The sequence below is a fragment of the Grampus griseus genome, assembly GCF_964374135.1.
Source record: "Grampus griseus genome assembly, chromosome: 21".
Lineage (NCBI taxonomy): Eukaryota > Metazoa > Chordata > Mammalia > Artiodactyla > Delphinidae > Grampus > Grampus griseus.
In genome coordinates this window covers 22,327,222-22,343,986 of record NC_139015.1, presented here as the reverse complement: position 1 = coordinate 22,343,986, position 16,765 = coordinate 22,327,222, and the positions used below count along the sequence as shown (strand labels likewise).

Genomic DNA, 16,765 nt, shown 5'->3' with positions numbered 1-16,765 from the left:
ATGAATTTCATTTCTGGATAGTGAATGGATGCTATAAAATATTCATAATAAGAGGGTATGCTGCGTCTGATGAAGAAAAGAACTACTGCATCATACATAGGGAAAGCAGCAGGCTTCTGATTCCTTGCCTGTAGTCTACTCCATTTTACTCTTTCAGTTTGTTAGGTCATTCTACAGCAGACATAATCCATGGAAAAAATTAAAAGAATGAGAAAGAAGAGTCAATTATATTAAATTTCTTTTGTAACTTCTTATTCATTTTTCAGTAGGCAGACCGTGTTATTTCCTCTGATTTGGGGGCTTTGGAAACTAGTATCTATTTTTGTAACAGTTTTATGTTTGATCGCCCTCAATAAAGGAGATACTTAAAGTATATAACACTGTACTAGGTAGGCACTGTAACACTCAGTAAGATTTTATAATTATATTTAAACCAGGAAAGACAAGATAATATCATAATAGTACAATGAAGTTAAGAATTACAGAAAGCAGAATATAACACATGTAAGAACAATTAATTATAAGATCATTACCATATGAACGATTTGTAATTTTCCCTATTTGATAGATTTCGGAGCAACCGTAATTCCACACTGTTTATAGGAGTTTTAAGTAACCTTTGATCATAACACCCATAAGTCAGGTTTCCAACTTAACACTAAAAAAATTAAAGAAAATGGTTGCCTCTCTTCATGACACCTACCTCAACCCCACCAAAATAGGCGGATGGGCAGAGCCACAGGCTAAACTGCAAGCAAGGAAAGGCAGGAAAAATATTCAGGCAAAGAAAATACTCCAAAGAGCCACTTAAAACAATGGGCACAAAGTTTGTCTGTGGAAAGAGTTTATCAGTGGACAGACATGGAAGAGGAAGAATAGAATGCAATGTCTATCTATTTGAACTTACCACTCAGAATCTGCTGCACTGCTTCGTTCCCCATCTGTGCTGCTGTAAAGCCTTGTAAAGAGATGATGGAGGGATCAGAGCCGTAACTCAGTAGCAGGCGGCAGGTCTGCAGGTGACCGGCAAGGGCAGCTCTATGCAAAGCAGTCTGACCAAGGGTGTCCAGTGCATTCATCTGAAAAATCATTGGGTGGGCACATGAGATCGAGCAGCTATTTTTGTTCCCTTTTACACCCTAGCGAATAAATTATGAGAAAAATCAACTGTCAAAGCTTTTTGAAAAATACCACAGACTATTCATTATTAATTCTCGCTTACTGATTCTAAGAAATACCATCTTCTTAGTTGTCTTTCTCTGACCATCTTATTGAAAATTCTAACATACCCATCCTTTCCCTGAACGACTGTCTTCCTGTCCGTCCTCCACTCCCTGCCACTCTCCTCACAACTAGGGGTCTCTGTAAGGTCCCTGAGGGCTGGGACTCTTGCCCGATGTTCACTGCCTGCCACGTCGAAGATGCACAGTAAATACTTTTGGATGAATGAGTTCTACCAAACTTGTTCCCGGAATATAAAGACAACAGAGTAAGTAAGCAAAGATAGTCAAAGTAATTAATTACATTTCTTTTCTAATTTTAGTAAATGATTTTGATAGAATGCCCTAATTGAATTACACATTTAACCAAAAACCTGATTTGAAGATTCAAAGGTTCCATTTTTAAAACTTTGAAGAATTATAAAGGAAGAATAATTTTAAGACTGTTAAGACAATGTTAAACTTTGGAATCATGTTTATAATTTGATCAAAACTACTTAGTCCTAACCTGTTTTCTAGGATACCCCAGTAAAGACTCTATTCCACTCAGACCAAAGTCCATGTTCATTGTACATGTTGCTTCTTTCAGAGAAGCCCTTTGCTCTGCCTTTCTGGATTATGAGATCCAGTGCCAAGTCTCACCTTTTCTAAGAAATCTTCCTTGATTACTTGAAGCCTTGCTGATTACTTCCTTTCTGAACACCTATGTCAATTCAGCACTATTTTATAAATTAGAACACAGGGATAGTGTTTGTTTACCAAGTAAAACTAAGGTTACTGAAATATGGAAAGTATTGTATAGGTTTTCTGGGTCCTTTAGAAAGCTCCCGTTAATGGTACAGAGTAAATTCTCAAATATATGCTGGTTGGTTATTCAAAACACTTGGGTACCCCCACCAAACACAAGATTAAGAAAAGAAAGGATTTAAGACAGTCTCCCTGTCTCCAGTTTTTCATTGTTGTAAGGCTGTGACACTTCAGGCAAGGGTTTGAATAATTTCTTTTTTTTTTAAATTTTATTTATTTTTTTATACAGCAGGTTCTTATTAGTCATCAATTTTATACACATCAGTGTATACATGTCAATCACAATCGCCCAATTCATCACACCTCTCACCCCCCGCAGCTTTCCCGCCTTGGTGTCCATACGTTTGTTCTCTACATCTGTCTCAACTTCTGTCCTGCAAACCGGTTCATCTGTACCATTTTTCTAGGTTCCACATACATGCGTTAATATACGATATTTGTTTTTCTTTCTGACTTACTTCACTTTGTATGACAGTCTCTAGGTGCATCCACGTCTCAACAAATGACACAATTTTGTTCCTTTTTATGGCTGAGTAATATTCCATTGTATATATGTACCACATCTTCTTTATCTATTCATCTGTCGATGGGCATTTAGGTTGATTCCATGACCTGGCTATTGTAAACAGTGCTGCAACGAACACTGGGGTGCATGTGTCTTTTTGAATTATGGTTTTCTCTGGGTATATGCCCAGTAGTGGGATTGCTAGATCATATGGTAATTCTATTTTTAGTTTTTTTTTTTTTTTTTTTTTTTTTTTTTTTTTTTTTTTTCCGGTACGTGGGCCTCTCACTGTTGCGGCCTCTCCCGTTGCGGAGCACAGGCTCCGGACGCGCAGGCTCAGCGGCCATGGCTCACAGGCCTAGCCGCTCCGCGGCATGTGGGATCCTCCCGGACCGGGGCATGAACCCGTGTCCCCTGCATCGGCAGGCGGACTCTTAACCACTGCGCCACCAGGGAAGCCCTATTTTTAGTTTTTTAAGGAACCTCCATACTGTTCTCCATAGTGGCTGTATCAATTTACATTCCCACCAACAGTGCAAGAGGGTTCCCTTTTCTCCACACCCTCTCCAGCATTTGTTGTTTGTAGATTTTCTGATGATGCCCGTTCTAACAGGTGTGAGGTGATACTCGTAGTTTTGATTTGCATTTCTCTAATAATTAGTGATATTGAGCAGCTTTTCATGTGCTTCATGGCCATCTGTATGTCTCCTTTGGAGAAATGTCTATTTAGGTCTTCTGCCCATTTTTGGATTGGGTTGTTTGTTTTTTTAATATTGAGCTGCATGAGCTGTTTATAAATTTTGGATATTAATCCTTTGTCTGTTGATTCGTTTGCAAATATTTTCTCCCATTCTGAGGGTTGTCTTTTCGTCTTGTTTATGGTCTCCTTTGCAGTGCAAAAGCTTTCAAGTTTCATTAGGTCACATTTGTTTATTTTTGTTTTTATTTCCATTACTCTAGGAGGTGGATCAAAAAAGATCTTGCTGTGATTTATGTCAAAGAGCGTTCTTCCTATGTTTTCCTCTAAGAGTTTTATAGTGTCCAGTCTAACATTTAGGTCTCTAACCCATTTTGAGTTTATTTTTGTGTATGGTGTTAGGGAGTGTTCCAATTTCATTCTTTTACAGGTAGCTGTCCAGTTTTCCCAGCACCACTTATTGAAGAGACTGCCTTTTCTCCATTGCATATCCTTGCCTCCTTTGTCATAGATTAGTTGACCATAGGTGTGTGGGTTTATCTCTGGGCTTTCTATCTTGTTCCATTGACCTACTTTTCTGTTTTTGTGCCAGTACCATATTGTCTTGATTACTGTAACACTGTAGTATAGTCTGAAGTCAGGGAGTCTGATTCCTCCAGCTCCGTTGTTTTCCCTCAAGACTGCTTTGGCTATTTGGGGTCTTTTGTGTCTCCATACAAATTTTAAGATTTTTTGTTCTAGTTCCGTAAAAAATGCCATTGGTAATTTGATAGGGATTGCATTGAATCTGTAGATTGCTTTGGGTAGTATAGTCATTTTCACAATATTGATTCTTCCAATCCAAGAACATGGTATATCTCTCCATCTGTTGGTATCATGTTTAACTTCTTTCAGCAGTGTCTTATAGTTTTCTGCATACACGTCTTTTGTCTCCCTAGGTAAGTTTATTCCTAGGTATTTTATTCTTTTTGTTGCAATGGTAAATGGGAGTGTTTCCTTAATTTCTCTTTCAGATTTTTCACCATTAGTGTATAGGAATGCAAGAGATTTCTGTGCATTAATTTTGTATCCTGCAACTTTACCAAATTCATTGAATAGCTCTAGTAGTTTTCTGGTGGCACCTTTAGGATTCTCTCTGTATAGTATCATGTCATCTGCAAACAGTGACAGATTTACTTCTTCTTTTCCAATATGTATTCCTTTTACTTCTTTTTCTTGATTTTCTTCTCTGATGGCTAGGGTTTCCAAAACTATGTTGAATAATATTGGTGAGAGTGGACATCCTTGTCTTGTTCCTGATCTTAGAGGAAATGCTTTCAGTTTTTCACAACTGAGAATGATGTTTGCTGTGGGTCTGTCATATATGGCCTTTATTATGTTGCGGTAGGTTCCCTCTATGGCCACTTTCTGGAGAGTTTTTATCATAAATGGGTGTTGAATTGTGTCAAAAGCTTTTTCTGCATCTATTGAGATGATCATATGGTTTTTCTTCATCAGTTTATTAATATGGTGTATCACATTGATTGATTTGCATATACTGAAGAATCCTTGCACCCCTGGGATAAATCCCACTTGATCATGGTGTATGATCCTTTTAATGTGTTGTTGGATTCTGTTTGCTAGTATTTTGTTGAGGATTTTTGCATCTATATTCATGAGTGATATTGGTCTGTAATTTTCTTTTTTTGTAGTATCTTTGTCTGGTTTTGGTATCAGGGTGATGGTGGCCTCACAGAATGAGTTTGGGAGTGTTCCTTCTAAGAGGCTTGTGCAGGTTTCCTGATGGGAGGGACTGGTGCTGGGTAGAGCTGGCTGTTGCTCTGGTGGGCAGAGCTCAGTAAAACTTTAATCTGCTTGACTGCTGATGGGTGGGGCTGGCTTTCCCTCCCTGTTGGTTTTTGGCCTGAGGGAACCCAACACTGGAGCCTACCTGGGCTCTTTGGTGGGGCTAATGGTGGATTCTGGGAGAGCTCCTGTCAAGGAGTACTTCTCAGAACTTCTGCTGCCAGTGTCCTTGTCCCCACGGTGAGCCACAGCCACCCCCTACCTCTGTGGGAGACCCTCCAACAGCAGGTAGGTCTGGTTCAGTTTCCCCTGGGGTCACTGCTCCTTCCCCTGGGTCCCGATGCCCACACTACTTTGTGTGTGCCCTCCAAGAGTGGAGTCTCTGTTTCCCTCAGCCCTGTTGAAGTCCTGCAATCAAATCCCACTAGCCTTCAAAGTCTGATTCTCTAGGAATTCCTCCTCCTCTTGCCAGACCCCCAGGTTGGGAAGCCGGACATAGGGCTCAGAACCTTCACTCCAGTGGGTGGACTTCTGTGGTATAAGTGTTCTCCAGTCTGTGAGTCACCCACCCAGCAGTTACGGGATTTGATTTTACTGTGATTGTGCCCCTCCTACCGTCTCATTGTGGCTTCTACTTTCTCTTTGTATTTGGGGTATCCTTTTTGGTGAGTTCCAGCATCTTCCTGTCAATGACTGTTCAGCAGCTAGCTGTGATTCTGGTGTTCTCACAAGAGAGAGCCAATAAATTCTTAATGGTGTGCACAAGATTCACCATGAAATGCTGACAAATTTAATTATATCACATTTGCCAGCAGAAAAATGACTGTTTATACATAAACAACATAAAAGCACAGCCATTAGCGTGTACTAATGGAAAACACAAGTGGTCAAACTAAACTTCTTGAATTTTTCTGTGAATATTTCTGTTATGTCCTCATCACAGGAGAAAAACTTTAAGAACATTCTAATCATTAACATTTTTCTGGAAATTGGATAAGACACCCACTAAATTATTCAATTATAGTGATGGAAATCCATAATCCAGCTCATTAAATCATGGGAACATGGTTTCAGAACTACTACTCTGAAATACAGATCTTACCAAGTTATTCCTCACCCCAAACTCAGTGACTCTTCAGTGCCTTCACATAAACTTGAATCCCTCAGCGTGTCATTGAAGACCATCTGTCATTTACTTTTACACCACCTCTCCTACCTCTCTTCCCACTATATTTTTTCTTCATAATCTGATAGGCCTGCTATGCTCCAGCTTTATTAGATTACCCTGGAGCCCCATTTTCTGAAGGTGTTAGTTTCTAAAGTCATCGTGAAAGGTAAAATTTGCCTTTGGTCAAGATTATCCTTAAAGATACCTCAGCAATGCAATGGTAGAGACAGATGTAAAGTTTCTCAGTAAATCCAACACCAGCCAGTTTCACTTCCAGTGTCTAAGCAGATCAACTGAACACCAGATAAAGTACAGACAGTATTTTTAAACATTAACAACACACTATGTGTAAGAAGCGGTTCTCTCTATTAATATGCATGGTGGAACTGAGCGCAATATAGAACACTGCAGATTCACTTCTTCCACCTCTTACTCATTCTGGGACATGCACTCATGGAGTGAAATACTGAGCATAAATCACTACTCACTAATATAAGGAAGGGATGCAACTACCATTTACTAAGCACTTGCTAATATTAGATGCTACATGTAAACTGTAAGCTATTTAAAAGCAGAGACTATGACTTAACCTTAAATGTAACTCTTCCCTCTACCCTAAAGTACAGGAGAGACCAGTGTAACACAAAATTCTTTGCTTTAGTAAATGTATATATTTTTCTTTATGAAATAATTCTTCCCTCAAATTCTAAATAGTTTCATAGCAACAAAAGAATATCCATGGAGTGCTTCATCAGACAACAAGGCTGAAGCACTACAAGAAGTCATAGAAAAGTATCAGCGAATAATGTAATAGAAGCACTCATTCCATGGAAATAAGTAGAATAAAGAAACTAGAGGGACTTCCCTGGGGGTCCAGCGGTTAAGACTTCGCCTTCCAATGCAGGGGGTGCAGGTTCAATCCCTGGTCAGGGAGCTAAGATCCCACATGCCTCGTGGCCAAAAAACCAAAACATAAAACAGAAGCAATACTGTAACAAATTCAATAAAGACTCTTAAAGAATGGTCCACATCAAAAAAAAAAAAAAACTTAATAAAAAAAAGAAACTAGAAAAATTTGGTGAGACTTTGTATAACCCACTTAGAAAGAACGACAATCAATAATAGGGAAATATTAAACAGATATTCTATAGGGGTTTTTGTGAAGAAGAATTATTCCTCTCTAGAAGCAAATGTCAGAAATTTCTCCAATTCCCTGGTCTCAGGGCTCCGGGCTTTCCCGTCTCAGGTCATAAGATGACTGTGGCAGCCGCACTCCACCAGTGCCAGGCAGTCTTACCCAAGGCCAAAAGGGAAGTTGCCGACATCTATTTTAAAAGAGAAGAAAGCTTTCTCAGCGAACCTCTCCTTATGGTTGGGGCCAGAGATGGTTTGTGGGCCCATGCCTTTACCAGGCACTAGTAAGGACGAGATGAGATCATCAGAGCTGTCTCAGACCCTCAAGCTTCTCTATCTGAACAAAACGGAGCTCTACGGAAGGACTTGGCAAGCTTTGATCTGCGGGTCAGCTCCAACCTACTGGTTTTGTGTGGCCTGCAAGCTAAGAATGGTTTTTACATTTTTAAATGGTTACATTTTAAATGGCTATATAAGTACCTACATAAAATCCTCTATTTTGTCTCTTGGCCCACAAAGCCTAAAATATTTACCATGTGGACTTTTAAGAACACATTTACTGAAACATGATTACTGGATGGGAAATCGACTCTCTGCTTGAGTCATTACAGATCTTTAAATTGACTCAAAACTGAAAAAAGAAAACTCAAGGTCCCTAACTCCCTCTCATATCTAACTTGATCAACATGCTTGAGGTTCTACCTTTATTTGTTTATCAGTCAGTCATGGGTTAGAATCAGGGCTCTCTATAAAGTGGGCAATCTAATTTTTTCCTCCAAATATTCTGAAGTGGTTCAAGGCACAGAAGTACAAAATGTGTGTGATAAATTTATTCCTGGAGGGCAGCAGTAACTATGTGATATGACTAGAGATCAATCCCCGTCCCCCGATTTTTTAAGTGAGTCACCTGGCAGGATTTGTGTTGCTGCTCTAGTTCAGTTTCACAGTGAAGAAGGGTGATATATTGGAGCCAGTGTAATTTTATTTTGTTGTGATGCCAGAGAATTGTAGGGAACTCTCATTGTTTAAAGGGAGTTCTCCTAAGTTTGGATTTATTACTCTAATCTCCACCATTCTGTAAGTTACATAAATGGTAAATGACAATAATTCACTCTATTGGTGGAGAAATAACAGGAAAAGATTAAATGACCGGTGCATGTCATCCATAAAATCAATGCTGGAAACACTGAAAAAAAAGGGCCAACTGAAGTACAGAATATAGTCCAGAAGCTAGAATATCTCTTGACACAACACTGTTCTTTGTCCTCTTGGCTTTGATGACTGTGACTCACACTGTGATAATTCTTCACTCAGGCAAAAAACTTAGGCTCAACAACATTCAAAATATTCTTTATATACGAGTCAAACTCTTAAAAAAACAGAGAGACAAAACAAATATACAGTCTAGTATTATACATATAATTAAGTGCTTAAATGGTCATTCAAACTGAGCTAACCAAATAAATGACATTGCCGCTCACAAGGAATCTTCTAGGAACTTTCAAGTTATACAGCTATATATATGCATTGCTGTCCATGAGTTTTGTTTTCAACCTAAAAAATTTATTTGACAGATTGATTTTATATACAGAAGCATGAATTTATTCTTCATATTTTAAATAAATACAACTTTCTTAATATATATGTATTATTTGGAATTACCAGCACACTTACTGAAGAAATTCAGGAATGTTGGGACTGATGAAGTCTTTTTTAAGACACAGTTTTATTTTCCTCTATCCCAATCTCTACCACAAGGATATGACAGAGGATGTCTTCAAAGACCCTTAGCATTCAGCACTAAAGAGATCTGTTTTCTCTAAAGTACAGAAACTGCCTCAAATAAGAAAAATGTTATATTTAATGTGTTACACCTCAACTGTGGTAATTAATGGTTAGAACTGGCTTAAGATACAAATTCAGAAAGTGTGAGAAGAATAACAGATGTCTGGCAGTTTTAAAGACAAACATTCTTTTTTTTTTGTATCTGGAGATAACAAGTTGAGGTATGTATCTTTATTTCTATTTGAATAGTAAGAATGACTTTCCTAAAGAGGATAATTTGATAAAATGATATAAAACCACAATGGTATGTGACCTGAAATGTATAGGACATAAAATTATGATTAAAAAAATGCCAAAAACAGTTTTGGAAACCAGCAAGCAGACCATAAGGAAATGGTTAAGGGGATTCTTTCAAAAATCAGTGTGAACAGCCTAGTCTCAACAGCTAACCATGAGGCTCAGTTCATCTCTTGCTTAAACTTCAGCTATCATTGTCCACATCACTCATTTAGTAATTCATCATCAATTGTTCTGTGACATTTCCGTACTTAGGCATGTAGACTCACATTATAATTTTACGTTAACTATGAACATGTGTACATCCCAAACTAAACCTGATTTCGAGTAATCTGAGAGTTGAAAACAGTCTCTATATTATTTTAGCTAGAGTGACAATTTTTTTTTCTGCCCAAATCAGGATACTTTGAAATTAAAAGCAAACAACAGTTAAAAAAAATTAACAGGCATTAATAAAATCTACAAAAGAGGGATAAAGACAGGAATCTGAAACAGGTCTATGCCCTGGTAGACAGAGACTACAACCTAGGGAACAGGTAGGTGGCAGGCATACTGTAATATTTTTAGCTTGAAGGTAAGAAACATTAACTCGACATCATCCCTTTTTATAAAAATCTTAAAAAGCTAACTTTGTTGAATACTGCTAAATGATTATGCCAACTGTCATACATATACCTTGAGTCTACATTTCTGTAATTGGTTTTCTAAGAGAAAGTAGTTTCCTAGGATGTTATCTATCTTCCTGAAGCAGGATTTGTTCATGCCATCTGCCTATTCGAAATTTCCAGTGGCTCTCCAAGTACCATGAGAACAAACCAAAGCTCTCCAGCTGAGACCAGCAAGATCTTGTTCCAGCATATCTTTTCAGATTTTCACCATCCCCCATGGACTACCTATTACTCCACCTACTGAACTAACTAATCATAACTTCTGACTAAAAAACTCCTTTGCTTTTCAGATTGAGTCATTATTTAAAATGTATTCTTTGTATTTTGTCTATTTCTATATATCTAATTCTTGGACATTCCTAGCTTAAATTCTATTTTCTTCATGGAATTTCTCCATTCTTTCCCCTAGCCTGCCACCACTAACAGAAGTAATTGGTCTCTCCTCTGAATAGCAATCTACCTGTACTTTCCAACCCGTATAACAGATATTCAAGTAGACTGTGTTAGACAAGACTATTTTTAGATTTTAAGTCCCTTAAGATAAGAATCTTTATCAAATTCAAACTTCCTATATACCTCATAGTAACAAGTGCAATATCTTGTACACCGGTTGTTTGAAAATGGTTGGTAAATGGAGGGCTCAAAAGAATGACAAACTAGTAAATTCTTATGATAAAGAATATTGTTTTCAACATACTACTCTGTATACTGAACAAACATTAGAGACTATCAAACTATTCTCTAACCAAAAGCCATGCATTTCTTCTTTCTCTAGAAATCCGGAGGGAAAAAAGTTAATTGCCTGTGTTGACAGAATTGTTTAATATTGAAAAAAACTGATTCACTTTATCTATAATAAAAGTATAATTTACGTTTTTACAGATATTTACAGGTCATTGTTATCCACAGTGGGATATACACAGTTACAAGTATCTCCTGTGAGGAATGAAATAAATAAAATAAGCAAAAATTCAATTCTTAGCTAGAATTCTGCTACAGTAATCAATATTTTACTCTAATAGGTTTTTAATCCTTTAATGTGTTATGAACCCACCAGAGTATGGAATCTGTCTAAGAAGTTAAATTTTAATTTGAGAAAAATTAAATTTGAGAAACATGAAACTAGATTAATGTTTACTAGCCAAACTTGAGTATTATTATTTGTAAACCTTCAATATTCACATGGAATTTTAAAAGGAACAATCAAGTTCTCTGAAAAGAGGTATATTATATTATAATGGTGCATACTTTCTTTGCTTTCTTAAAGGGTACTTACCTTGCCCACATGCCCTAACTGTCAGAGAAATAAGTTGCAGAGAGCACAGCTGATTAGACTCGAGGTGCCAATCCCATGGCTGTGCTAAACAAACTGAAGTCTTATTCATACGCTCCCTTTCTCATCCCTGAGACTTGGGAGAGATGGCAGCTGCAGATGGTATATTTTTAAGCCAAAGGCTTATAAAGTAGGGGCTGAAAAGACCATATTTGGGCCACAGAGAAGTAAAACAGAAAAATATAGTCTATAAAAAGAAGAATGAAGCAGATGAACAAAGACTAGCAGAGAAAAGAAAGCCACACAATCTCAGAAAGAGAAAGAGAGACAGACACAGAGAGAGAATGGCAGCCAAGGTAACAGTTTCGAAACTTGTTGTTCCAGCCTTTTGCGAATCTCAGCTAGAATTCCTGCAGATTATTTCTTTGGGATTAACCACATGGTTATCTCATAGAAGTAATAAGCAGGCATGTATATAAATAAGTATAAAACAGATTTCTACTTATGTCTAATCTAGATTCAGTCAATCTAACTGAACAGTAACTAAAATGTCTCTGAGACACTGGCCTCTTTGGACTTTATTTTGATATGATCAAACTTCAGATATTATTTGAACTATAAAAGCTACTTTGGATCTATACCTTTAAAAGCACTTTAACACCTTTGGCCTAATAGAATCTGCTTATCAATCCACCTCTAGAAGAGCATTAATAAAATCCTTAAAATAAGCTAACACATTTCTCCAAAGTGAGCAAAGGTCTTGATCACTCTCAATATGAGAAATAAGCCCATTTAATGCCAATGACTATTGACACAATTTCTTCTTACATACATTATAAATAAATCTGTCAAATTAAGACATACGAACATCAAAAAAAAGTTTTCATGTTTCACACATTTAACAGATGCTCACTAATGACAAAATAGCAGTGCTTTCATGTATAAAAAACGCACTTCTGAATTAAACCTTTTGTATCTGCTGTATTAATAATACCGTATGCAATTGGGGCTTAGGTTGTACTTAATAATGATAGCAAACAAGGCAGTAGCAACAGAATGCAGAATGCCAGGGTACATTAACAATAATAAAGAAAAAAGGATAAAATCTTCATGTCTTTCCCATTTAGGCCTTACAGTAATCTTGCGAAGCAGGGGTTGGTAGAGATAATTATTAATTTTTTAAGATACAGAAGTTTACTCCTATAAAAGTGGATTTCTCAAATAAGTTGGTTAATAACCCCATTTTCTTATAACCATACTTTCCTTAAGAGTCATTTGTTTTCTGTCCTTTTGCTAAATATTGCCTGCTTGCCTCCCTGGACCCACATCCAACCCTCCACCCTGCTCTGTGTCCTGGGAAAATCACGTGTATGGATCACATCAATGGGCTCTTGTGGTCTTTAACTTTTCGCTGTATTTGGCCAGTGGGAAGTAATGACAAGGGGACTGGTGGGAAGGAGAAGAGTGAGGAGTATGGATTAGATACAGCCTTTATCAAAGGCTACAGATGCTGTCAGGTGGCCTGCTCTATATAGCTCCCCTGTTCCTTGCCCCTTCAGGCCCAGGATGATGATAGCTCCCACTTGCTGCTGGTACTACCTCATCCTTTGTTGATTTCCTAAACCTTGCCCACACCTTTGTATATAACTCCTTTATTAAACTTTCCTCAAATTACCCACTCTGAGTGTGCTTTTTATTGCCAAGACCCTAACTAATACAATTTTCTACCTCTATATCTTTGGAACACCTCCTTCAAAAGCTACCAAGGCCCTTATGTGAAAATTGCCAAGTTAAATGGATCGTGTACCTTGGTTTCTCTCTGCAGCACTAATCACCTGTTCCTTCTTCACACTCCGTTGCACTCAACAGACACCATGATAAGCCTTTCAGTTCCTCTTCCCACTACTGTTCCACAAACATGAGTAATCCTCAAAGGTTATTCCTTGACTCTCAACTCATCTCTCCATATTCTCTTCCAGGAACCTTCCTCATTCCCACAATGTATGATCACTATGTCAATGGCTTCCCAATAGATCTTTCTAATCCTAAGCTCTCTTTCATACTCTAGTGCTGTATTTCCAACCACTAGTTTTATTTAATGTCCCTCTATCATATTAACTCCAAGTACAAAATCATTACCAAGACATAGGACGCCAGTATTTCTTTCTAGCTTTCTTACTTCCTTAATTGTACCACCACTTTCTAAGTTTATTCCAGCACCCAATTCATTTCCAACTACCACCATTTTCTAAGTCTATTCCAGCACCCAATTAGTCTTTCCAAATGGCTTTCGTCTTTCTCTTCCTTTTTCATTACTGATGCCACTAAATTGGTTCAGGATTAGCTTCAAGTTTGGTAACTGCTTTAACTTCCAAACTATTTCCCACAGTATCCAGCTCACAATCTTTATCATTTTACAACTCAATGTTGAGCTACTGGATCAAAACAAATGATAAAGGGATTATATACATCTCTTAAATAAAATGTAGATAATTAAAGGAAATATATAGTATATAAGTTTGAAAAGACAAATATAGAAAAAAATACAATGCTTATACTTACTAGCAATCAAAGTATTGTTTGTGTGCCAGGTACTATACAACATACATATATATATAAGCTCATTCAATTTTTACCAAAAAAACAAACCAAAAAAACATCCTTGTAGGGGAGGTATTAATACCCACATATCACCAATGAGTCAACTGAGGTTCAGAGAAATTAAGTTCACGGTCATAAAACTAGAAAGTGGAAGATTCTAAACTGAAAACTGTATCTGTCTATGTTACATACACAATATGCTTAACTTGCAGAGTGAACCTGTACTTTGTATTTATTACCAAGTTTTACACAAAAGAATGCTTTGGCTTATATAAATATTACTAAGTTCTATTTGTCTAAGTAAGACAAGTTAGTTAATGGTATTAGATCTCCCTACCAAATTCTCTGCCTTTTCTGATTTAGTAGTCTTAGCTTGAGAACTAGGTTCATCATGAGGAGGGGAAGACAGCAGAATGGTAGAAGCAGCCTAAGAGGGCTGAATCCTAATTTGGGAGTGGGGCTACTTGTTCAGAAGGTGCTTTTAGAATCAAATGGAAACAATGAGTCATTCAAACATCAAATTGGAACCACAAGTTGCCCAGAAAGAACACTAGGCAAGCAAACATTAGGGCCCAACAGTAGCTAAGTTGGGTCTTTATAGTGAGCTTTTACTAATGCATTAGCCACCAGATAAACTAGCCCTGAGGGATAGCAGTTTGCCTTGGAACCAGGAAATGAGTGAAGGGGAGGATGGAAATTTGTATCTATTGGTTCCTAACCCTGATTAAATATGACTTTTTTTCCCATTTAAAGTGCCTAGTCGCAGGAATTCTCAATTTTGTTGAACTGAAGTGGAAGGACTAGGGATATACTAGTATAAAAGGCATTCTACATCACTAGCAGGGTGGTTAAAATTATACATGACCCACTGATAAATTGTGACATCATTGATGAGAATGTACTGTGAACATGAAGGGCAGAAAAAAGATTTAGAACCACAGACCTAGAGTAATGCTGACTAGGATAGGTTATATAAAATAATGTTATTTCTCACTGAACCTTCAGGAAATAAAATGACTCGTGGGAGACAACAAAGAGATACTTTCCCAAAATGAAGGGCATTATTAATGGTTATTCAAGAACATTATAAATGCCATAAGGTATTTTTAAAAATAGGTAAATGATAAACATACCATGCTCTTAAGTGTAGCAGAAAGCCTACTTAGCTTATTATTTTGTTCGACAGAACAAGACATTATTTACGTAACAGTGCAGTAGTTGTACCCTGAAAATAGGTAATAAATCTGTAGAACTCTGTTCCTTTCATTCCAGCTCATCCTGTTTAATTAAAAACATCAACCGTCCTTTTAAAGCAAGGATCATGCACCTTAGGAATAAAAAAACGTTTTAAGAACTGTCTCAATATACATTTATGTACATTTGTAAATTATAACCAAGCAGGGCTACACTAATACATAATAAATATATATAAAATTTATACAAAAAAATTACAAAGGATGGGAAAGAGGTGAAACAATTAAAAATTTTAAAAAATTTTAAATTATTAGTCGTACAAAATATCATTTGGCTCAATTAAAAGAAACTTAAAAAAATCTTATAAAAATTATGTTGTAGATTTGAGGGTCTGATTCTAAGTTCATTTTCAATAGTTGGTCCCATTGGCTAGATTAGCTAAAAAGATTTCACATAGATATGTAGTGCCACTGGAAAAAATGCATTATTAGCAAAGCCTTCTAAATCACAATGTTTATTTTTTAATGTAATTTACTAATTATGCTAAGGTTTTAACTGAATTCTGCTAGTAAAATTGCATTTTTCTTGATTCTTGCAAACTTATTATGAGGTGTTGCATTAAAATATTTTTAATAGGTTCAAAAACTACCTGAACACAAATTTTAAAACAAAACAAAAACTTTAAAACAGGTTAGAAAATCCTGTTGCCCAGTTTTTAAATTATATAGATATGACAGATGGGTGATAAATACACATCATTTTTTGGCAACAAAATCACAAAACAGTGGATATTTTCTAAAAATCTATTTTCAAAATGTCCTCTTCATTTGTTAAAGTTCCTTTTAAAGAGCAGTCACTTTCTCATTCACTCTAAAATATATAACTTTCACCTTTAAGGTTCTGATTATGTTTCTGTTTTAAAAAAAAAGTACCTACATACAAGTAATAGTCATTTGTCACCATAGAACTATCAGCAAATTTTGAACTTCCTTATTTTCATTAAAAAAAAAAAAAAAGGCACAACAACTAAGTATGTCAACCCGAAAATCCTGATTCATAAAATAGCCAGATAAACTTTTTATGCTATAAGATTGTCATGGTCATTCCCTCTGATTTTCAACAACGATATTTATCAAGATTCTACCATTTAGGATAATATCCATAAATCTACTCATGTAAAGTGCAATGTGTCACAAAGTGCTGAAAGTGAGCAGACGAGTGAGTGTGCCACGGTCAATCCCCCCACACACAACTCGTGTTCTTCCTCACGAAACACCTTGGGCTCTGACAAGACTCAGACAGGCTGACACATGGACATAATGAGAGTGCCAGCATCAATCTGTGTATGAAATATTAGTACAGTAAGTCCCCTACATATAAACCTTCAAGTTGCGAACTTTCAAAGATGCGAACGTGCGTTCCCATGTCCAATCATGTAAGTTAGTTCACATGTCTGGCATACATTTTTACATGAATGCATCCTCTACAAGTGGTTCTGCTTTTGTATACTTTACAGTACTGTATAGAGTACAGTGGTACAGTATCATTATTTCAAGCCCAGGATGTCTGGAAGCAAGCATAAAAAGCAGTGGTGATGTAGCTGGTACTGCTAAGAAGCGCCAGCTGTTGTA

General features: G+C 36.8%; 1 protein-coding gene across 2 annotated transcripts in view; it reads right to left on the bottom strand.

Moving 5' to 3' along the window:
• TNKS (tankyrase) overlaps window positions 1-16,765 on the bottom strand; it is a gene marked incomplete at its 5' end in the record, with an annotated part of 176,260 nt that overhangs the window by 43,118 nt on the left and 116,377 nt on the right. For both annotated transcript variants that reach the window (XM_082680365.1, XM_082680366.1), the window contains one exon: window positions 908-1,079. In XM_082680365.1, the coding sequence (XP_082536491.1) occupies window positions 908-1,079 (172 nt within the window). The remainder of the gene's footprint in view (window positions 1-907; window positions 1,080-16,765) is intronic.